At 39.2% G+C, this 24,358-nt stretch overlaps 1 protein-coding gene across 6 annotated transcripts in view; it reads left to right on the top strand.

Moving 5' to 3' along the window:
• Positions 1–1,066: 1,066 nt before the first annotated feature.
• The window catches only part of nrxn3a (neurexin 3a), a 311,431-nt gene continuing 288,139 nt past the window's right edge, over positions 1,067–24,358 (top strand). For 3 of the 6 annotated variants that reach the window (XM_070978856.1, XM_070978857.1, XM_070978859.1), the window contains exons 1-2: positions 1,068–1,567; positions 14,788–15,933. In XM_070978856.1, coding sequence (XP_070834957.1) covers positions 15,249–15,933 — 685 coding nt within the window. In that variant the 5' untranslated portion in view covers positions 1,068–1,567; positions 14,788–15,248. Of the gene's footprint in view, positions 1,568–14,787; positions 15,934–24,358 lie in introns of all 6 variants that reach the window. The other 3 variants (XR_011603028.1, XM_070978858.1, XM_070978860.1) reach the window with 3 other exon arrangements.

Raw genomic sequence — 24,358 nt, forward strand, 5'->3', positions numbered from 1 at the left:
TAAGATTATGGAGTGTTTCCTTATGATATTGCTTAAGGGAAGAATAAATAGGACTAGGCTTTGTGTGGTTCCTTCGAAGCCAATTAGATGGTTCAGTCTCTGTAATTGGGTGAGATGGTCAATGGTGTTGAATGCAGCAAGGTATAACAAGACAAGAACAGAGACAAGTTCTTTATCTGATGCAGTTACAGATGGCCATATGCAACTTCGATCCACTCTAAATCCTAACTGCAAATCCTCAAGTAAACTATTGTTCTGCATAAAGTCACACAACTGATGGGTTTCTGTTTTCTCAAGACCGTTAAAGAGAAAGGAGAGGAAAAATTAAAAAATTATTGAAATTATTTCATTAACACATAGGTTTGGGCATTGGATCTATAGTGATTAAGTCCTGTGGTCCTTGTTCTTTTGGGGACGGGGATGATGTTGGGGATTTTGAATTATGTCACATGGGTAAGGGAGGCTTGGGCCTCTAAGGCACAGATGTTTATTTCCTTTCTTCTTTCACTAACTTGGCTTCAGAAAACTTCTCTTTTGTCCCACTGAATGTAAAATGGAATCCCAGTATTTATTGAGTATTGTTATTGTACATTAATTAGATGATCTATAAAATGTCTCCTCCATTGTACACAAATCCTGTGTCATTGTGAAAAAGCTGCTTGGGAGCAGCTGCAGTCTACAGAGTAGCTGACATGATGCTTTTTTTGCATTCCACAACTCATGCCAACTGAAAGTAATGAGGTCCCTGCATCTTCTTTCATTTGGTCATGACAACTTGCAATTATTATTGTACTATGACAACAACAACAACAACAACAACAACAACAATTATCGTTATTATTACTAGTATTATAGCGAATACATAGCTCATTTTATTTCATAAAAACCTGAAGGGCACGCGTTTGTGTGTGTGTGTGTGTGTGTGTGTGTGTGTGTGTGTGTGTGTGTGTGTGTGTGTGTGTGTGTGTGTGTGTGTGTGTGTGTGTGTCGACCCCGCTTACGAGCCTGTGCGCCTTTAAATGTCGTATGCTGTTGCTGAGTAGAGGGCGGACCCGAGAGACGCGTGCGTGCGCGTTTGCGTGCACCTCTTGCCTGCAGCCGCTGCAAGTGGCACCGAGCTAGCAGCGGCTTTTGTCGGCTACGTGTGGTACACCGTGGTCAACACACCTGTGAGGGACGATAAACCCATCCCCGTACCGCCTGGTGCCAAGCCGCGCCGCACCAGCACCGTCAGCAGCGGAAGCGCTGCTGCTTTTCTGTGGAGTTTACATTTGGATTCTAGCAGTTGGACACTCTTGGTGGTCTATTTAAATAAGGTCAGTAGCGTCGTCTTTTTTTTTCCTTTCTTTTTTCTTTTTACCACAACCTGTTCTGTTTCCCATCCGCGTAGAAATCCCTTTGAATTTAATATAGCGGGACAGAAACAGGAGAAGGTTCCAGAGGAAATATGAGGCAGGAAGGCTGGAGTTTCGACTCCTGACGCACAGGCATCTTGGAACTTGCCACTTTTACAGGACTTTTTCCAGTTTGTGCGCCCCGGAACGGTGAGTATGGCGAGTCGAGGCAGGTGTGAGTCTCCTTGAAAGAACGGCGGCGTTTGTGGGATTCAAAATGTGAATTTCTGCCATTTTGGCCTTTAAATTCCCTCGGAGGAGCAGAAACAGCGTGACAGGCGGGTATGGAATTACACACGCCCTCTCCGCTCCCCTGAGGCGATGTTTACTGTATGAATCGTCTTTTTTCATTTATTTATTTATTTTTTATTATTATATCTTAATATCTTAAAAATGCTGTAGCTAACGTTTAAACAGCATTTGTGCATCAAAAATGAAGAGCATCAACCTCGAAAAATAACCTAAGCCGCGACCTGGAGGATTCCCTTCACCTTATTCTCGGATGATGAATAATAAATAACGTGAGCGCCAGGTGTCCAGTGTCCACGCATTGTTCTCGTGTACAGCATCATATTAAAACGTTGAAAAAAGCCACCCTGACACGCCACGTTCGTCCCTTTCCACCCGACAGACACGGCTAATAGCCTCCACTCTTTAAATGTAGATGCATATTTTGTTGTAATTTGAGTATTCAGTGTGACATGCTGTTCGATACATGACCTTCTGTGTTAACGGTGACGGACAGCACGCGCCAGCAGGCTGCGTACTTCTTCGCGGTGCAATAACCATCACATTCCTCCATTATCCCTCTTCCTCCCCCTGTCTATACTCAAAAATCCAGCTGCTGGCTGCTGTTTTCACATACATTGCCAGATTAATCCAATGGCTGTCATTGTTTGCTGCATTACAGAAATGCAATGACATTTCAACGTTGACGTGTAAAAATTGCGCACCTAAATATTATACTTTCATATTAGAATTAGCGCAAAATATCGAAATAAATGAAAATAAACTTGTTAGCGGTTGTTAAAACGTGACGTTAGAAAGATTAGGTATGGGGAGGAAAAATGTAAAATTTTACTGAAAGGATGATGAAGATGATTTGGATCATTTCGGGATCCCTGATGGATCAAACGATGTTCGCGGGGACAGCAGGGAGGTTTACTGAAATAAGACTGCTCTACCCCAAATAAACTGCATTTCATGCTGCACGTTGAGCTGACTGCTTTTTTTCTCTTCTTCAGTCCACATTTGAAAACCCACAGTCTGGGCCTGCTTAGTTCAGCCTTAAATCCATTTACAGACAAGAACTTTAATTTAAGTGAGCACTGCCTTCAGTTTGTCATTGACACTTGACCAATGCAGATGTTCCATTTTTACAGCACATCTGTGAGCTTTCATCGCAGGAAAAATACGAGGCCTTCTGCAGTGTGCCTTAAAAAAATCACTGTCGCAAAATAAGCAGTAAGGTTTCCAGGCCTCAGTCTGATGTCTGTCTGCGCCTTTTACTGTCTTGTCTAAACGTCTGTCCAAAAAAAGAAAGAATGATAACTGATGTAACAGTCTAAATGGGCGCGAATTCATAAAGGCAAGGAGGATGACAATTATATTTTTCTTCATCGCTGCAGCACACATTTCGATGTGTCGGATTTTAAGAGTTAATAGGATTAAATGATTCTTGTGCATTTATGCAGGGGGAATTCCTAATCAGGCTTTTTCCGAAACGGGCTTCAGAATGGGCGTGACCCAGCAGAGAATGCGTCTCTTTTTCCCTGCAAAGGGCCCAAAGTTGCTTCATCACCTGCTCCTAAGCTGCTTTAGACATCACATCATTTCCAACATCAACGCGTCAGGAAACAGTTCCGCTTCATCTCATGTTATTCAAGGAAGAAAACAATTTGTCCTTTGGATTAGTCCGAACTATTGTGATGTTTTTTCAACCATCCTTTTATTTATTGAATTTTTTTTTTTTTTTTTTTTTCGTTGCATGCTAAGAATTTAAATGATAATGATTTGATATGATTGTGAATGTGCGGTCACTAGTGACCACTATTCTTCTCTGAAATTGACATAGACGACGTTATTTTTTTTCCTCGCTAAATTCTTGCGTTTGTCTTGTCTGCCTGTGATGTCGCGTACATAGATGGCGCGTACTTTCTACAAAATATGTAACCCCCTCTCCATTTCATTTTCTTGCTCGCCCCCCCTCCCGTTTTTAAGTTCGGGGTGGGGGTTGTCGCGGGTAGGAGGCTGTTTTGGGTAATTTGGCTGTCCTGCTTTTTTTTTTTTTTTTTTTTTTTTTTTTTGTTCTGGATGGCAGCCGATTAACTGCACTGACAAATCAGGCGCAAAAAGCCAAGGGCTCTCAAGGTAACATTAATCCCTCTTGGCGGGGGACAGTCAAATATTACGCAGGATTTTAGAGCATGCTCTTTTTCTTTAATTTGGTCGTTTTTTTCTGCGTTCAGCCCCCCCCCCCTTTCTTATTTTGTAAGGGTGCGAGTGTGTGGCATTACTGGACCATATATTAGGGTATATATTGTTTTTTCTATAATGGTCTGCTAGGCTCTGCCTTTTCAACAGACATACTGTTAAATAAGATATTAAAATAGTGATATGAAATGATATGTAAGCAAATAATTCTCCATTTGTTGCAATTATTCAGATTTATCCAGACCTAAAAATGCACAGCCATGTAATTTCTTGTTTTATTTCTGCTGATGGAGCAATTAGAGTCTTATCAAAATGCAAGATGATAAAAAACACACAAATCACAGGAAAAAGAAAACATTCTCCAAAAACAGTTAACAGCACAATGGCAAAGGCAGTGTGATGTTATATAAACTGCTGGTGGTAGTGAGGGAAAAAGCGAGGTATTTGTGGGTGTGTTTGCTGGTGGGGTGCGTGTAGTGATGTGTGTGTGTGTAGATAGAGGTGTATGCACCTCTCCGGGCTTTGGTTGTTGGTGTGCATATGTGATATTTTTGGTGTGTCTGAAGTAATATGTGCGTATGTGTACAGTCATTTCTATCGTGTGTATGATTCTCATTTTATTGGAATGTGTGTATTATGTGTATTCTGTATATACAGACATTGCCGTGGTGTGTGGATGTCTGTATGGTACGTGTATGGTGTTGTGGTGTGTGTGTCTGCGTGCATGTGGTTTGTATGCAGGCATTTGTGGGGTGCTGGGTGCTCTAACAGGGTGATGTAATGCTGTGAAGGGTGCTGCAGCAGAACCACAGAGCCCAGAGAAGGCGTGTCTTGCCTGCAGAGTAGCTGTATAACAACACTGTGCCCACGCTGCACCCGCTGCCAAACCAGTGCCAAAATAACACTCTCCCACCCACAAACACACACCCTCAGTCCCTCACTTTAACTCATCTTCCCATGTTACATTTACCTTCCTTAGTCTGTTTTTATGTCTGTTTAAAATGAGCATTTTGAGGATGTACACAGAAAACAGTGGCAAATACAAAAACAGAGGACTGGCAAATCATTACAGTAATTCTGGAAACAAACCAAATGATGCTTCCCATATTTAAAATGTACTTAAGGATTTATTTAAATCAGCTGTTTGATTTTAATTGAAATCACTCTGTAGTGGTGCTGTGCCTCTGCTGATGAATGTCAACCCATCTTTTATTATCTCTTGCAAGGCAGTTCAGTGGAGAATAGTGAAAAGGGAAAGAGAGAGTGCACCTTGTCCCCCTGTGTAGTGAATCAAAAGCATGATTGTGAATATTTGAACACTTTCCATAGTAATGGATCACTTTAAAAAGAATTGAATAAAAAGAATTGATAATCAACTCAATATGTTTTAGTCAGTTGAGACACCAAGTAGTTGTGTTCCTCCATTACTGATGTTAAAAACATTTTGATTAATACATCGTGCCTTCTGGTCATTGGTCTTTTTTTTACACCAGCGTCTCATTAGACACATTTTTGTTTGTATCTCTGGTTGACTTGCTGAGGTGATTTTGATCCAGCTAACTACACAGTATATCAAGTTCCTTTAGGGTAATATGATGATAATAAGACAAAATAAATTTTCTACTGTTACGGATTTTACTGTACTGTATTAACTGTAGTATCCATCCATTAAATGTCTTTGGGTGGATGAGGCTGTTGTAGGCATTGCTGCAAATCAGTCAGTAGGACTGCTCTATGACTGTGGTGGATTGTTGTGATTTTTGATGATTTACCTAAATATGCTAGCGAGTAGCCAAAACAGACATTCCTGTCTCTTATTTCTCTATCATCAGAGTCTTTTAGCTTTTACAGAGATTCTACTTTTTCACATATGCAGTACACAGACAGGATATTGATGAAGTGCTACAAATTTACATACAATATATCATGATGAAGAATCCCTAATCATGGTATACCCCTGCCCTGTTCCTCAGATAAAATTAGTCCAAAGAGATGGATATAAGATGCGGGGTAAATGAGTGCTGTTCCTAGAAAGGTTTGTCGCTGATTTGAAGTGTGTCTTTGCAACGTGACGTGAAGAGAGAAGAGGAAGAGTAGTGTTGGGGTGTTTCACGAGATGCATGAGTGGGAGTGGATGAGGTGGAACATCACTCCCTCTGTCTCTGCTGCTACCCTATCTCTGTTTCCACTCATCTTTCCTTCTGCTGTCTCTCCTCCTCCCCTACCCTGTCAGGTTGCATGTCTTGGTCAGATGATTTCAGTGTACCACTGCAGCAATGAAGACAGGCAAAAGAAAATAGCACCTCTTTGAATCTATTGTGAGATGTAAATGGAAGCTCTAGTATTTGTGAGCACATTTGGAGGCCTCACACTGAGTGATACGAGTAAATACAAAAAATTGCTGCTCGTCCTTTGAGATATTATCTGCAACCTTTGGAGGACATTTTGTCACTGTGTCTGGACAGTGTGACTGTGTGTGTGTGTGTGTGTGTGTGTTTTTGTGTGACGAGTGTGTGATCAGCGCACCTGCTGTAAAATTACTGGCAAGTGGCATCCATTTAAACACAAGGAGCCTGCCAGTGGGCTGCTTTTATTTGCATTTACACACACACCCTCCATCCTAGCTCATGTGGTTTTTAATAGGATCCAGAGTGCCGCCACCTTTTGTCAGTGTGTGTATGTGGACTCGTCCCCGTGGGGTTCGTCAAAGGAGCCTTTCACAGAGAACAATGATCCATGCCGTTTAGCCTTTTAACCCCTGACGCTCCCCACACTTCAACAAAAGACAAAGATGCACGTGTGCACACACACACACACACACACACACACACACACACACACACACACACACACACACACACACACACACACACACACACACACACACACGCGCAAAGACACACAAATGTTACAGCAAATTGAAAATTACGCCGGAACAACTCTGACTTTGTAACACGAGTGTACAGTATTTATGCTCAAATTTTAAAGAGGAGAGTCAGCTCAGGCTTTAAGAAAGCCTGGGCTGACATGAGTTTTTAAAGGTCAGTACCTATTTTAGACTGAAGCAGCAGATAGGTGATCCCTTGTCTTGGCACATTTTTCAGCATTTCTGACTTAGATTATTTTTATTATTACAAAAAATTACAGTAGAATTGCAAAATGGAAAATGTATTCAAAAACTCAGAGCAACCTTTTAAAAAAAAATAATTGAAATGCATTGCAGTGTTCCAATGTTTTCAGCAGGTGACAGAATAAAGTGTTTACGTTTTGGAAATCAACCCAAAAAAAGGCCAGTTTTTATGAAGTTGGCAAATGAATGCAAGAAAGCTGCTTATTGTCAATATTAAAGGAAATGATACTAAAGAAATCAAATATAACCATACATTTGTTCAAAAAGTCAGTGAATGTTAATACTTATAATAATCATACCAAATCCAAATACAATGTTGACACTAGTTATAGTTAAGGAAGAACCTCCGTGGTGTTTGAGCAGGACAGCGTTGAGGGCTGATGTCTCTTATTTAACACAATTTTGATAAGCAGCTTAGTATGCATAGATGTAACCCTGGAGAGGAGGCTCTGTGGAGGTTTGATAACGGCTCAGGATAAAGGAAAAGGAATTTGAAATTTGCTAGTGGAAATATATCTCTGATATGTTAATCTGTACCGCTCGGAAATCATTTTAAGTGTTTATTTCTAATGAACAGATTAAAGTAGAAATAGACAGCGACATGTCTGACCATTTCCAAAATAACCTCAGTATATGCTGACTAGCCAGTAACTATGTAATGTTTTCATTTCATCCCAGTAGGGTTAGGTGGCACGGCCAAAAAAATATTTTGCACATTTACCTTGATTGCAATAAATTGATCATACATTTAGGTGAATTATTTTAAAGAACCATCAGTGCTCCCTGACCGCAGTCTGATCTCCAGTCTGTGCTGTGCTCCCTGAAAGATCCTGTTGTAATAAATGCTAAATTATTAAATTCTTAAATTTTATACTCAGCATGTTGCAGATATTTAGTTTTGAAAAGAATAGAATGCCGGCAAGCGTATGACCTTTTTCTCACTAGTTGGGGAAATCATTATATAAATGTTGCTATCCGAACCTTATTGAGATGAAATCCAATGTTTGATGATGTCTACACAGTTTTGACAGGTGAAAAATCTGAAAAGGGGCTGGTTGTATGAATTTATTACATATGAAATGGTGTTTCATATCTGACAGACAAGCATGTTTTAAATGTTTTTCCATGTGCTTTTCTGGTTAGAGAAGGAAATGCAACCCTCACTTCCAAATATCTCCAATTAGTGAGTTTAAGAACAAGTACATAACATTAGAAATACAACTCATCTCATCATAATTATCCCTGTTATAACAGTAGAATAGAATACAACTTAAGTTGTAAAAATTGAAAATTATTAGCCTACTTTGTGTTTGAGGGGCACACAGCACAATAGATTCTTGGTGATCACAGATGACCACAGAGCACTTACCAGCCTTTGCTGCCATGCACTGCTCATTAGTTGAACAAGTTCAAAATCTTGCTGTCGTTTTGATATTGTTCATGTCCCATAAACACAACTAGACCTACTGTCACACATTCATATTTTGACAATGTGTGCTATTTGGTCAGTCAATTAGGAAGGAACATTCACTGTACAGGCAGTCCCATGTTTGCACTGTGGAAACAGGCCAGTCCCAGTGCTTCACATCATTGTACCCAGCCCACTGCTCACCTGTAACATAGCTAGAGTGGTGACAGGCTTTAGTATAGAAAACCAACTTTGCTACTGAATTGAACTTCAGCATCTGTCACCTCAGTGATAAGATAATAGCAGGCCTATATAGCACCCATTCTGCTGATGTTTCTGTAGAGTTCTGCAGCAACAGTAAAGCTGTGGCTCACAATTCTTGCCTATGTAAAACTGTCACTACACCTGTCAGCTGTCCAAAAAGTTGTGGCCAGTGAGGATTCATTGTCCACCAGTTGCTCTCTTGTACTAATGGCCTTTCTTCTGTTCCAGTAGGATATCCATCCTTAGCTCTGTTGTGAGCAGATGTGGTTAAATTTCACAAATAATTTTTCATAAGATAGCATGGTAAAAGCATTGTTTACCTGGTGTGCATCCAGAGAAGTTTGTGGGCCTTAAGTGGCTTACAGTGGAATGTCTGTTTTGATGTTGTGGGATACTACATTTTCCACTGATCTGATACTTTAGTACCTGTGTTATTCTATGGCTGTATGTGCTGTACTCTCCTTGCAAAGCGATCCTTTGCTAGTTTGTTCTCCCATTCTGTTGTTGGGAACACATGTCTTTGAGGGGTGGAAGTAAGAAAATTACTTAAAAAAAGGTGATGAAAATGTGTTTGAATTAAAAAATAGAGGGTAAAATGAATGTGAAATGAAAAATTAACTAATAAAATATCAAGCGATTTGATTAATTGAAAGCCAATTTGATTAATATAGTCAGAATATGATTGATAATATTTCATCATTATCCCATCTTACATTCATCATTCACAGCATAGAATTGCCATTTATCATTTCAGAAGAGTGGCCTCAAGGGTGGGAGTAACAAAAACTAACTGAAGAAAATGAAAATCTTGAAATTGCTCACGAAGTGAATAGTAGATATGATGACATGTATGTGAATTGAAAAATAGAGCAATAAATTGTCAATTGATTTGATAAACTTGACTGACATTTTGTTTGAAGCCATGTTGCTCTGATAATCAGCTGGGCTGTGCTACTGTCTGCTTTCTCCCATTCATCATTCACAATACCCAACTGACATTTATCATTTACAGCAAGCAGTTTTTGTTGTTTCGCCCAAAATGTCAAACACAAACCACGCCCACTGACTAATTGATAATTCACATATTCATTTTTTCACTTCCACTATTGTAAGCATTTTCATCACTTCCATTTCCTTCAATTAGAGTTTGTTACTCCCACTCATGAGGCCACTTCCCTTAAATGATAAATGGCTAGGGCCATGAATGATGAACGTAAGATGGGGAAAATGATAAAACATGGCTGTGTTTTCATCATACCATGACCGCTTTAATGAAATTGGCTTTAAATTAATCAAATCCCTCGATATTTTATCTCTCCATTTTTCATTTCACATCCATTCTACTCATTTTTTCATTTCACATGCCTTTTCATCACCTCAAATATTTTCAATTAATTTTTGTGACTTCCACCCCTCATACATGTCCACATCCTGACTAAATGATACACAGTGACATTGCTGAATATCACCAAGTCCTGCTGATCATAGTCAGAATGTTTGTCCTTTATATAGAGCAAGCTAGCAATATAAGCCTTTGTTAAGCTGTTCTCATCTCCAGTAATGGACATTCCATTGTGTTTCTTTCATGCCCAGAACATTGTCTTGATTATTTCATCCCTCCGAATTGAGTGTCCTGCACACCGAACAGATTAGGGCCACTCCCGGCATTTCTTTATTTGCTGAAGTTTGATCTTCTTCTGATGATTGTTTGTTCTAGTCTTTCTTAATTCATGGTTGTTCAGCTCTCAAACATATCTAAATTCAACTTCATTCATATTATTTGTTGCAGAACAATTTCAGACTATGCTGTACTGTACCATACGCTAGTTGCATTTAATCAGAATAAATAAATAAATATGATATAAAGGAAAATATACACATTATTCAGTAAGGCAGTGTCATTGAGACTGACGTCTTTTTCAAGTGAGCCCTGAGTATAAGAAACATTCATAATCAGACAACCACACTACCAATATATAAAAACAACACAAATAAGGCCAGCCACAATCAATCTCTCTCTCTCACCCAACCAGTCGAGGCAGATGGCTGCCCACCCAGAGTCTGGTTCTGCTTGAGGTTTCTGCCTGTTAAAAGGAAGTTTTTCCTCGCCACTGTCAAGTGCTTGGTCATGAGGGAACTGTTGGTTCTCTGTAGATGAAGAGTATTGTCTGTACCAGCTCTCTATGGAAAGTGCATTCAATTTAAATGGTATTTAATACCTGAAACTAATTTTTCTAAGATTTGTGTGTACATATGGTATAACTAAGGTTAAATAGTTTGTATTATGTAATTTAGTGAGAAGACTTAATTGAGAGAAGAAATGGTAGTTTGTACACTTGGAGATTTATTGATAAATAGGAGAGAATAATTCGTTCTTGTCGATAAGGAAGTCCATCCAACTGTCCTATACACAGAGCAATGAAGAATAAGAAATTTGTTATCAATGATAATTGTAATGCACAATGATAAACAGAGTTCAGCTGATGATGATGAAGCAGTGTGACCATACAGAATTTCTATAATCAATTTCAGACATGAAAGTTGATTGAACAATCATTTTGTTGGTTAAGAAAATACACCCTTTAGTTCTATACAGAAAGCCTAGTTTGATTTAACAATTTTTCAGTCAAACGTTGAAGATGAGTCCTGAAGGACCAATGACAGTCTGCTGTCAAATCACATTTCTAAGTATTTGTATCACTGCATAAGAGTGATATGGTTACCATACAAAGTTTTGATGGTAGGATAGTCAGAATAACATGTACTTGGTCTCATCTGCATTTCAAACAAGTTTATGACTAAGAAGTGGTCATTGGAAAGCATCAAAGGTAGCCAGAAGATGAGTCATTGCCTGAGTTGGGAAATTGTACATCTGCATAAAAATAGTGAGACTGATTCTGAAGAATACTGTCCTTTATGTATAATGTAAATAGTAATGGACCATGAATGACCTCTGTGGCAGCCCAGCACTGATGGTAAGAGGGCTTGACAGTTATTCTCAACATCATCAAATGTTGCTGAGTGCTCAATAAAGAGAGCAGCTCAAAATATTACATTAGACAGTTTCAGCAGATGCTCAAAGCACAGGTAGTACTGGTAATGTGTGCTAAATGCCTTGATTGCAGACAGCAAAGAAAGGGTGCAGGTCTTACCTGAGCCAGTGAGATGAAAGCAGCTCTAACTTATTTTCAATATAACAATCAAATGACATGTGAAAACAGGGAGTGCTGAGATGAAGCACTTGTGTAGCGAGAGAAAAAAAAATGTTCTCATGTGACATGTTCTCCAAGGCTACTGTTTCAAAATCAAAGATTTTATTTATTGATTAGAGCACTCAAACACATGGCACTAGCAGAGTCAGCAGGGGGAGGTTGTAGAAACAGCTGTTTACGGCTTTCTCTTTCGCACTCTCTCAGCACTGTCCCTGGTGCTGACCGTCTTTGAGATGTAGCCACTCAAATATTGGTAAAGACAATTCTGTACCCCCAAAATAATAGTAGGGATATGTCCCAACCATCCATATGCAAACCTACACCGTTGTAATGGAGCATTTTGTGGCTTAAGAGCCAGATGTTTCTTTGAGTTGTTGCTTTTTTGGAGACCAACAATGAAGCCGAAAGAGAGAGAATATTGGACTGGCATTCACCAGATGGTCCACTTCAAATGAATGATAATGTTGCTGTCTGCTTGGTATGTAAATAACAACTGTTTGCAAACATACTTACCACATCAACTTAAAAGGTGGTTATATATCATTCTTGTCTTCACAACTTGTTTCAGCTTCCCCCCAAAAAGTTGTCCAAAAGAAAAACAAATCAGCTGCTGCGGGTTGAACTGTTGTGGAATCAGACCCCATACATGCTTTACATAGGATGGTAACTGAACTGCTTGATTGGATGTAGGGCTGTGGTAAATGTAAAATTTGGAGCCACCAACCAACATGGTACACTGGGTAAAAACTTACCATGTGTTTTGGAGAGTTGTCACCACCACTGTTATTGTATGTCAACATCATTGAACAAAAAAATACACTACCGCAGTCAATGTGTGTCAGTTTTTTCTAGTTTTGCTTGTTGATAAAGTTTGACAACAACCTTCACTTTGTGTGCATGATTCATGCAGCTCTTTATCTTGTAAACTATTTAAATAACATAGTTAACTAACTAACATATTTCCTGATTTCATTTAGATTTTTGGCTTTGGTAATCCAAATTGAAATTTCAAATATTTACCAGAAATACCAGAAACCATGATGTTGTTAGTAGCAGCGACATCATGGTTCCCCATCTGCATTCACCTCACCTGCAGATAAACCCAAAAATGATTTTTGTGCCATCCTTATAGATAAGAGGCCATGTCATGAGAAACCCACTCAAAGGACTGAACTGGAGAGGGCAACTTGTGCCAAAGTATGGACGTTTGAGGATGGTTTGTGCTGATTTAATTTGTGGTTTTTAAACTTAAAAATCAGTTACACGTTAAAAAAATGCATCAATTAATCTTTGTCTAAAAGAATGCTAAGAATGAACATGTTTTGACTTTGCGGACTGAATATTTCCTTTAATATTTATAGTAGAAGTAGGAGACATGGTTTTAAGTTGTTTTTTTTTTTTTTTTTTTTTGCTATGTATCAGTATTTTGTAATATGAAAATAGATTTTATAAAACCAAAATATAACATTTAGTCACTGGATATTGCATCAGTACCTACTTATGTTTCTCTTTGCCAGTGTGCAGAAAGCTCTCTCTCCAGGCCAGTTGTCAGATAAAGGCGGTCTGCCTGGCTGGCTGATAGTCATGCACTGTCAGGAGAATAATGAGGCTAATTTACGCAGCAGATGACTGATAACTCCAAACAACCTTTGTGGAGGAGGGAAAAATGCAGCAATATTACAAGGACTTATAATTAGGATTGGTGAATGCCAACAGTATAGTACATGTTAGCTGTCAGCAGTCTGCTAAAATACATTCAGATTCTGCATCTTTTTTAGATGCAGAATCTAAAAAAAGATTCAAAGTAAAAGTACTAGTTCTGCACTAAATTGGCTGTTGTGATACATTATTATAAATTACATTATTAGATTACTCATACTGTAACTCTTAACATTTTACTGCCGTACTGGCTGGTTTAGGTGGAACTAGCTTTAACTTCTTTATGTGCCATTAGGTAGTTTGATCTCAGCGTGGATATAGTGACTTGAGACCGCTGTGGTGGCTTATTGTTGCTCTTCTGAGAATGGTATTGTTGGCAATGGTAGAATAACTACGCCAGTCTAACTAATTAGGAAACTGTTAATACCAATCTTTGAAAATACTTAGAAGTACTTAAGTACAGCCGTATTATCTGAAAAATATACTTTTATTTCTCATATAAAGTGCTAATCATGCTTATTTTAACTACTTTACAGTATATACTGGTAGATTTATATTTTAAAATGATCCATCCTATTTTATTTGTTGATCATATTTACTAAAGTGAGGAACTTGTACTTTGGCTGAATATACTATATTTAGATAGATATTTAGAGAATTTAGATACACAATTAATCATTATATATGCATCATTCATCATCATCATCACCATCATCATCATTCATGCATCAAACTGCCGTTCAGCACAGTATAAGGTAAAGATCTTGTTAAAATGAACATTAAAGTTAATGTTTCTTATATATTAATGCACCTGTAGTAATAACAGTAATACAGTCTAAATAAATATAACACCAGTAAAACTTTAAACACACTTTAATAATGATAAATTAGGTGCATTGAGGAATTCCATATGTTGTGGCAGGGTGTATATGAGTTAGAATAGTTACATAATTGTAACATAATGCATGCTTCTCATCTAAACATCATAATTATGAGGTACTTGTACTTAGGTTCAATATTGAGTAAATGTCTAGTTACTTTCTATGACTTAGTGCAGTATATTAAACTGTCAGCAACCATAGTAACAGTAGTGATGCTTTAGTCTTCATTCAGGGCACGCTCTTGTTTGGACTGTACATGTACATGTCATGTGCTGTTACCATGGGCTTTAGATCAAAAATGCACCCCAGGAAATGTGTTTTAGTAGTAGCAATTAAAGCAGTGCAAATAGGCACACTGTAACCCCGTCACTCTTTTTCTTACAGTGGTGGAACCGAGAATGACCAGTGGATCCCTCGTCAGCTGCATTCCACAGTGGACAACATGAAGGAGGAAACTCTGCTCGCCCTTATACTCAGAGAAGTCCATTCCATCAGACTGTACATTATGAGTCTTTACAGCATCTTTTCTGAGGTGTAAAAAAAAAAAAAACATATTAAAACATCACATCTTCTACCCCTCTACTGGTCCTCTCTTTAACCCTGAGGAGGAAAAGAACAATTCCTCCATTCCTCCTGGACAATTCGCTGATGTAATTGACTTTAAGACTGTTAACCACAACGACTGTTCTCCTGATACTGTTCCTTTCCCTAAGAAAACATATTTTTATAATAACTATTTACCTGAATATATCTTGTCACATATTGTGGATAAAACTGTGGGTCCCTGAAATTCTGCCTAACCACCCAAAGTTTTCAATCGTATTGATTTCTCCTCAGACCCTCTGGATTAATACATTTTTTACAGCAATGGATCTTGTAGGTTTTTCTATCAGACTGCAAGTGTTCCTCAGCACATGTCTGGGACTGGAATTTTTAGGCACACCAGGTCAGTGGGCACGCTACCTCCGCTGGGATGCCAGCACCCGCGGTGATCTAAGCTTCCAGTTCAAGACTGAGGCCTCGGATGCGTTGTTGCTTTACTTTGATGATGGAGGCTACTGTGACTTTCTGCAGCTGTCAGTGGTAGAGGGCCGACTGCAGCTGCGTTTCAGCATAGACTGTGCTGAGACCACAGTGGTGTCTGACAGACGGGTGGATGACAGCAGCTGGCACTTTGCCACCCTGAGCAGGTATAACCTGCGCACAGTGCTGGTACTGGATGGCCAGGCCAAAGCAGATGAGGTGCGGCCTCAGCGTCAGTTCATGAAAATAGTCAGCGACCTGTTCCTGGGTGGAGTGCCTCAGGATATCCGCAATGGTGCGCTCACACTACCTATGGTGCGAAACATGCAGCCCTTTAGGGGCACAATTACAGACCTCAAGTATGGCATCTCACAGCCCCTGTTCCTGGGAAGCCTTAAGGTGCCCCTGGAGTCAGAAGGGTGGTGCACCATGAATCCATGTGAGAATGGCGGTACGTGCTCAGTGGTGGATGGAGAGCCGGTCTGTGACTGCTCCAAAACAGAATACAAGGGCCGATTCTGCAGTGAAGGTAACGTATATAGTCTCTGACTCTGCCATTCACTCTGTCAGACATTGGTAGGACAATAACTGTGTCTCATTCACTTCAACTTCTAATTTATTTTATTAGTTTTTGTATTCTAACTATTTCAATTTTTTATTGATTGAAATTCCATCTGAAGTCATCATGCCAGAACTGCCTCACAGCCCACTGCTGTACAAAAAAGAACAAATGGCTTCACTGAGCATTCTTTCACATTTGGAGAGCTGCACAGGTCCAGTTTGGAAAAAGCATATTTGAGTTTTGTTTTGCTGCATGAAAAAATGCAGTAAAACAAAAGCATGTTTTACTTTTGATCCAGCTGATTCACATGTCAATTTTGAACTCATCTGTTATGTTGCCTTACAGGAATGTTAAAGACTAGCATCACAACCTTGAAGGTTTGTGTTCTTCACATAACTTGGCTTTTTAACTCTCTAGTTTTAGGGTTGTTTCTGCTATTACATGACATATCATTGGCTCTGAGGCAGTTTGACTTTGTGGGCTGTTGGCTCTCCAATTGATTGCTAGTATCCCTATATGTGTGTGTGTCTGTGTGTCTGAGCTGTAAAATCAGAAAGCTAATCTAAGCACGGTTAGCCAATGAGGCACAGGTTAATGGCATCAGTCCTGCAGGCAGTGATAAGGACGTCGATGGAGAGAATAGGGTCTCCTGAGCCCCCTTTCTTCATCCAATCACAAGATAGCAGGTGTTTTATATCACGTCCTTTTGTGCTGACAATTTTGCCAGATCTGTGTTTCAGTTGCTCTACAGCTGGCTGTCCCCAGAACAAAATTTATTCCTATTAAAAGAAAGCCCGTACTCATTTCCCCTCATGCATTTCCTGCCTGCAGACCAAATAAAGACGCTTGCTTTTTGTAGAAACTTGGATTTCCTGTGATTTGATCAATCTAGAGCACTAAACATTAGGTGATAATGCCTGTTTTGTTGTGGTGAACATACAGTCAGCACTGAAAATGGATTCAGGCACCTTTGCTTTTTTCCTGTGCTCTGAAAAAAACTCTTGTAATGTACTTAATTATTCACAATCAATACACATTCTTCAGCCTTTCCAAACCAGCAGCTTCCACCTGCTGGGGAATACACAATAATCTGACTCTTTATGAGAAAGTCAATACCACTTAGAAAAGAAGACTCTTTTTTTCCCCATTTAATTAATTCAGAGGTGATTTGTTTTTATGTATTTGTTCGGCTTTTTTTTCTTCCATCTTTGAGTTTCAAGCACTCTTCTTAACCTCTCACAAATATGGAATTTACATTCCATTTGGCCGGAGTCCAAAGCCCCAGCACACAGACAAAAGGCCAGGGAATCTGGAATTTGAAGATTAGGGGTTTTTTTTATCTATCTCTGCTGGTGTTTGAAATGCAGGAGTGGATGGGGAGGGGGTGGGAGGTTGGGGGTGGGGGTTGGTGTTGGTGTTGGTGTTGGGGCTCCTCTGTGTCTTGGTGGTGGCTGAGCTGATTTACTTTTGCTCAGCTGATTGACTGGGTGGCATTTAACTACATGGTGGGCTGAGAGGGTAAAAATGTTTGTGCTTTAGCTCCTCTTTTTTAGTTGTCCATTGCAGACACATGAGAGCAGCAGAAGACTTGATGGTGTGTTAAGTATGGAAGAAAATCTGCAAGCTCAGCTGGTGCTTTGTGATGACATCTGGTGGGTGGAGGACTAGCTGCAGCTGCTCGCTGCTGACTGGCACTAAAGAAGAGCAGCCACACTTCTCTTTCCTGACCTCTCTGATGACTGGTCAAATACAGCACATGAAAGAGTTCTGTTCTTGCCAGGCCTCTTGGATCCAGTTATCAACAGCTCTGATACAGTCCACAGTCTTGGCGAAGGTTGAAGCTTGATCATATGTCACAATCGTTTAGCATCTCTCTCATCCCTGTTAATCCTTTGTTTCCTGTCCTTGGACCAGTTATTTTACCTTGGTCTGTGAGTCTGTATCAGTTTGGCTGCATTCCACTGCATGATGGGTCTTATTTTCTTTGCAGGATTCCAGCCCTGGAGTGGCAGAACCCTATTGTTTTGTTGCCGCTTTATTGTCATCATTATTATTATTTTTCTGCCACAACAGCTCTATTGCCTTGAGCTGGAATGAACTAGAAATGTGAAACTTGGCCCCATAACTGAAAATTGTTATTATTAATTAGGTTCTTTGCAAAACATGAACCCAATCGGCCAGGTGGTGGCGCTGTAATTAAGGCCCAAAAGTCAGTTTTGGAAAGGTCACACCCCTCACACCATACGTCAGATTGCCTTGAAATTGGAGACACCAGTCCAGCTCAATGTGCCCTCCAAACGCCCTGTTGGACCATAAAAGCCAACCATGATGGAATTTTTTTTGAAAAACACTATGAATAGATCGTGTTGGATTTAGGTTGTATCAGTACCAAAGGTCTTTATTATAAATTAGCAACATGGCAATGGGTGGACTTAGCAGGAAAATGGCCATAACTCATTAACGATTTCTCCAATCATCAGAAATCTGTGTTCATGTCTTCATCTTGTTGAAACAGAATTAAACTAGCTGAAGTGACTTTGCTCACCCTGAAAAACACTTGTTGCTGTTTATGACTTTCATTATGACCAGCTGAGCTCCTTCTTTTGAATGAAAAAAGGTCTTCAACCCATAATCGCTACTTGTTGCTATGTTTTTTTTAAATTTATTTTTACTTTTATATGTAGAACATCACAAGTCTTGTTTAGCTTAAATACTTTGTGTCAGAGCTAGTGTATTTTTCTTTCAATCTTTGTGTTCTTTGATTAAGCGTCTCTAAAAAACAAAACAAGGCTAAGGCTTCTAATTTCACAGCAGTGTGTGTTGTCTAACGTGCAGTGGTCCACACCACTGGCTGGGGTGTAAGGGGTAATGAATCACAAAAGTAATGCATTACAGTAATGTATTACCTGAGTGGAATGTGCTGCTGCCCACTATTAAGTGCTGAGCAGCTGATAAGTGGGCAATTGGAAATGTGGGCCAGCGCTGCAGCTAGCTTTTCAGCAAACCTATCCATCCAGAGAGCAACAGATTCTGCTCCACTTAGAATGCAACCTGCGGCTAAATATATTCATTCAGTGCCTTTTTATTGTGCATAAACCTTGTGTTCATGTGCATATTGTTGAAAAAATAGACTTGAAGTTTAAATACACGCTTCAGATCGCAATATGGCATGTGAGACACAGCTGAGGTGTGAGCCTGTGCAGACAGTGTTGGGAAAGTTCACTTTCTACGTGAACTAATTAAAAGTTCAGTTCACAAATTTTAAAATGAACTAGTTCGGTTCATAGTTCATAATTCAAAATTTTCAACTAAGTTCACAGTTCCAAAAATGAACTAGTTCATAGTTCTTTTTCTATTTTTTATTTTATTTATTTTATCAGTTTTAACACTGTAACTATGCGTAAGAACATACCTTGAAAGGATAGCTGGGTGCTTCAGTTCAATGTGTGGTTTCAGGTTTGCTGTGGATGTGACTGAAGTGCGGATTTTCTTTTTGAAGCCCGGCGGGCAAAGTTTGCACAGAAAAGTAAGAGTTTTCCCATCCTCACCGACCTTGTCATAAAAATAAAATGATCATAGACGCCTCCTTGCTGCTTTGTCGCCTCCATGCTGCTTTTTGTTTTGATGACGCATGCAGCAGTACGACACTGGTGGCTGGTGTTGCCAGGTTGGGTGTTTTTTCCGCTACATATTAAGGCCTGTTTACGGTGTGTTTTAGTTGGGTTTTCGCCTGGAAGGCTCTATAGAAATCTGGCACCCTATTGAACCAAGTTAAACTGAGAGAGCGTGCCATTCACAGACACCAGAATGAACAAGTTCACGGTAACATTCATCAGGCAGTAATACAGTACACGTTCACGTTCACCCAAAATATGAAAGAATTCATGAAGTGTCGTTCAATCAATGCATTCAGGCACAATACTGTGTGCAGAGCTGATGCAGACAACTGCAGAGATTAAAATGAGAGCATATCTGGGAAAGATGCATCAGTATGTCAGAAAAATCAATCAATTGCAATCATAAGGTTAGCTTATGTTGTCATAGACACCAAGTTATGCTGAGACTGTAGTAGATAGCAGCATAGCATAGCATAGCACTGCAATATAACACTAGTCGTACGTCTCCAGTTATTTTTGGTGAAAGTAACACAAAAATAGTGTAATCAAATTTAAAAATTACATTCTTAGTAATGTGCAATAAATTGCATTTGGAACATAACTCACCCCACACCACCAGCTAGGCATGGCAGTCCTGATGGGTGTGTTTTATTCATATTCTTACTCCCTTCTGGACAAGATGCACATACCAAAACTCCCTATAATATTATACTTCCTGTGTATTCAGACTGATATAAGAGAAAAATATCATAAGCTCACTGACTTACTCGACAACGGAATTTATGTACGTTTGTTGTGGATTAAGTCACAAGGTATGAATAAAATACAGATGACAGAGAAATATCTTAAGAATGATGTTATATATTATAGTGATCCTAAAAATTAAGCCACATAAAGTAATGTAAAAGCCGAAATCTACCAGACAGCATGTTCCCTATAGTCAATATAAGAATATTATGCTGGGATTAAAATGATAATGTAAGTGAACTTGTGACCTTTGTTTCAGGATTTGTTGATACTGCTTTCATTTTTTCATGCAGTTCTTCTGAATATTATAACATGTCCTATTACCTTTTTGTGAAATATATTTGGCATCATCCATCCCAAATTGAATGTTTTGTCTTGTTACTTTGGGGCCCAAGATACAAAGAGAGATACCAAGACAGTGTCGTGGACACATTGTCTTAGTCACAGTTGATGGTGCAAGTCAGCAGCTGGTGGTAAAAATTAGTGTCTGGAGGCTAATGGATTTCAGTGTTGAACTTGAATTTGACAAGTAAACTTGTGTTAAACTGTAATGAAGTGCATAATATTTGTAGCTGGTAGAAGGATAACCCACAAAGATTGTTATTTTTAATTAGGCCTTTGTCAGTCTTGTCACTGTCTGACTTTTCTCAAAATGCCCCTGGTCTTCCTGCCAACACATACTGCAGTACCACAATGATGTGAAACTAAAAACCTAAAAGTCTAAAATGGGCATAGCAGGTTCATTACACTCCACATTAAGAAAATGTTTGACAGAGCAGCATACTGATGACTTTACTTTGTCTTACCAGTAGTGGGGCTAAAAATGTAAAAACTATCCTGAGGGTGGCACAAAAGATAAAGCAATGAGGGCCACTGAAATCCAAAAATGGTCATCGTCCGCAGAGATTGAATGTGATATAAATGTGTTTAGTAAATTTTGGCATTCTTTTGGCAATCTTTTGTTTCAGTGGAAAATTTGACTACTGGAAGAGTCCAGGAGTGTTTCCTCTGGGAAGTATGAATATGCTCAGTAATGTTGGTGCTAGTTCATGCCTTTTGTGAAGACAATGTGTTGTGGCATTTCAAAAAGGCACTTGAGGGATTACTAAAAGTATAGAATTAATCCTATTGGGACCATAGGAATCATCCATTATTAGCTACATTGAGGTTTTCCCTAAGTACAAGATGGCAGGTGTTTTATATCACATCCTCTGACAATTTTGCCAGAGCTATGTTTCAATTGCACTATGGCTGGCTGATCCACTGTGAATACATTTTGGGCCATTGCTGTGTCAGACATTGTCACCACCAGTTTTCCTGCACACTTGAGAAGCCTAATGCCAGCAAAATGGCAGAGAATCATCCTCTGGGAACCATGGATATCAACAGCAAATATATAATGGAAATAAACAAATGAATTATTAAAACAACAAATCTCTAAAGTTACAAAATATGGTAGATGTGGTGCTCTTCATACATTTTTACATGGGCCACGACAGTAATGTAAGGGTTATAATTACAATAACTTAAGCAGTGTTGCCTTTCTAAAATAATTTTTTTACAGCACCAGATAGAGTACTATGCTGCATGTCTAACATTCATTTCTGAAGCTATTTTGTGTCACTGAGTTGAGAAGTATTTAAATATGGTGGTCTGTCATTCTTAGTACTGGTATCCCAGCTCTTATAGGCATAGCTACATACAGTATCCTCTCACTTCCTCGTCCTCTCACAGTTCTCTCCCCAAAACACACACAATAACCTCACTATCCTCTCATCCTCAGCTCTGTGATGCGTGACTTAGTGAGGCACTGATGACCCTTGTAGGTTGATAGGCTGCTTTCCCAACCTTGATTTACAGCCTCCACATTGATACCATTTCCCAGTGGTGATTTACATCTGGCTGTCGCTCTCTCACCCGTCCTACATGCTGCCTCCTGCAAGGCAGTGGCAGGTTAGTGGAAGCAGGGAGCTGAAGCAGCACTGAGAGAATTTGGATTTGGGATAAATAACATACTTAATGAAGCTGGCAGAAGTGGATTGGTGGATTGCCTTCTTTTTGAATACATCAAGGGGCAAATATGACATTGCTGAAAGTCAGCAAAACATGAACCTTTGACTGTATTTTAGTTGGGTTTTGAGATACTAATCATCAATGTCTGATGCAGATGCTAATATACTTAATTACAGAAGATTTTTAATTGCATCGTACTTAGTCAGCATCTTAATTCTAAAATTAACTAAAAACGTCTCTGTAAAATCCTGTCTGTGAGTATTACAAACCCTTGTTCAAAGTTTGAGTGTCTGTTAGGTCTTTAAACAGGTTCATCTGTAACACCTGTAACACCAGCTGGACTTCCTGGAACATACCAAACAACATGCCCTCTCTCTGTTTTCGATCTAAATTCCTACTTATTCCCTTTGAGCCAATGGAGGCCTTTTGATGGTAAACATCATAGGGAAAGGGAAGCTATTAAAAATAGGTTGTTAGAGAGGTGAAAATGAAACCCTGAATAGATGTAACTAACATCTGAATTTGTGCAGTAATCTATTTTTATTTATTTATTTTTAAAAGTTGACCTGTTATCTGACTGATAATGCAAGGTTTAAAATACATTTAAACAAACAGAAAAATAAAAGTAGTAGTAGCAAAAATGGAAATATTATACAAATTGTTATATGTATGTTATTTTCATATATGCCTATGTGTTTACTGTGTGAAAATAGTTTTTCATTGTGACATGAGTTTTCCACGCCACTTTAAAGCTGTAGTGGGTAACTTGTATAAAAGTAATTTTTTTATCATATTTGCTAAAACTGTCCCTATGCCCAAATAGCAGTACAGCAGCAGCAGTTAGCGACTGTGATGTAGAGGCTGAGCAGAGTTAGCTTGTTTCCAATGCTAAAGCTAATGTTACTGGTTGTCACGGCAGCAGTGCAGATGCCGCAGGGAGGCAGGGCATGAGAGGGAGGTGGTGGTGGTGGTGTCTTACATTTTGGTGTTGTCCTGCAGAGAGCAGCTTTAACCTGACAGTACTAAATGTAAAGCATTGGTTTCATGAGGATGTATAAGGGATTTTTTTCTTTTTTGAAATGGAAATGTACTGCCAATACCAAAGTGCACAACAGTAATCCTGTCCTATCAAAGCCAAAGGTGGGATCATGGCCAGAGCTTATCACTGTAAATGCCACCTAATGGCAGCCCTGACAGACAGCCATTCCCACTGAAACTCTTTCCTGTGGCTGCAGTGACACTAGAGTTGATCATACATTTACTTTAATTTGTAATGAACTATCTGCAGTTTTAAGAGATTGATTGTGCTGTTGGAAAACTAACACTGACAAACACTTCTTGGCACAATTCCTTGAATTGTTTACAGCTGATAAGTATTAGTTAGCCTACATTAGATTCCAGGCAACACTGACTGGTTTAATGGAGGAGGATAAGCTAATGCACATAGATGTCCACAAGCTAGATAGCTGGAGCTGCCTGAGGGCCTGATTGTGAGACCACAAGATAGATGAATTTTGCAGTGCATAATGTTATAACTAACGACAGTCACTGTCACCGTCACCTTTGTTCTGACAACACAACAAATTGCTGAATTTCAGAATGTTACTGTAAGAAGAGACCTTATATTAGTGTCCTTTTGTACTTGTAAATTATGTATATATTTGGAAAAAAAGGCCTAGAATTTGTATTTTCATCAGTAGCAGGAAACTTTAGGTCTTTCATGCTACCATAAAGTTCTCAGGTTCTTCTTATGACACAGACAACACATAGACAACTGCATTGTGATCATAATTGTTAATGTACTTGCCTATGTACAATGCTTGTTACTAGAGGATACCTTCCATAGGTTCTAACTGTTTACATACCTACATAGACAAAGCACTCAGTGGGGCACAATGCTGCACATATATACCAGGTTATCAATATCTGATTAAGATCAGTGCAAACAAGACAATGAACTCCTACACTCTTTAATTAATGATTAATTGATGAAGTAAGAGGGAGTGAGAAACCAG

This window comes from Chaetodon trifascialis, chromosome 14 (assembly GCF_039877785.1).
Source record: "Chaetodon trifascialis isolate fChaTrf1 chromosome 14, fChaTrf1.hap1, whole genome shotgun sequence".
In the NCBI taxonomy this organism is placed as follows: Eukaryota; Metazoa; Chordata; class Actinopteri; order Chaetodontiformes; family Chaetodontidae; genus Chaetodon; species Chaetodon trifascialis.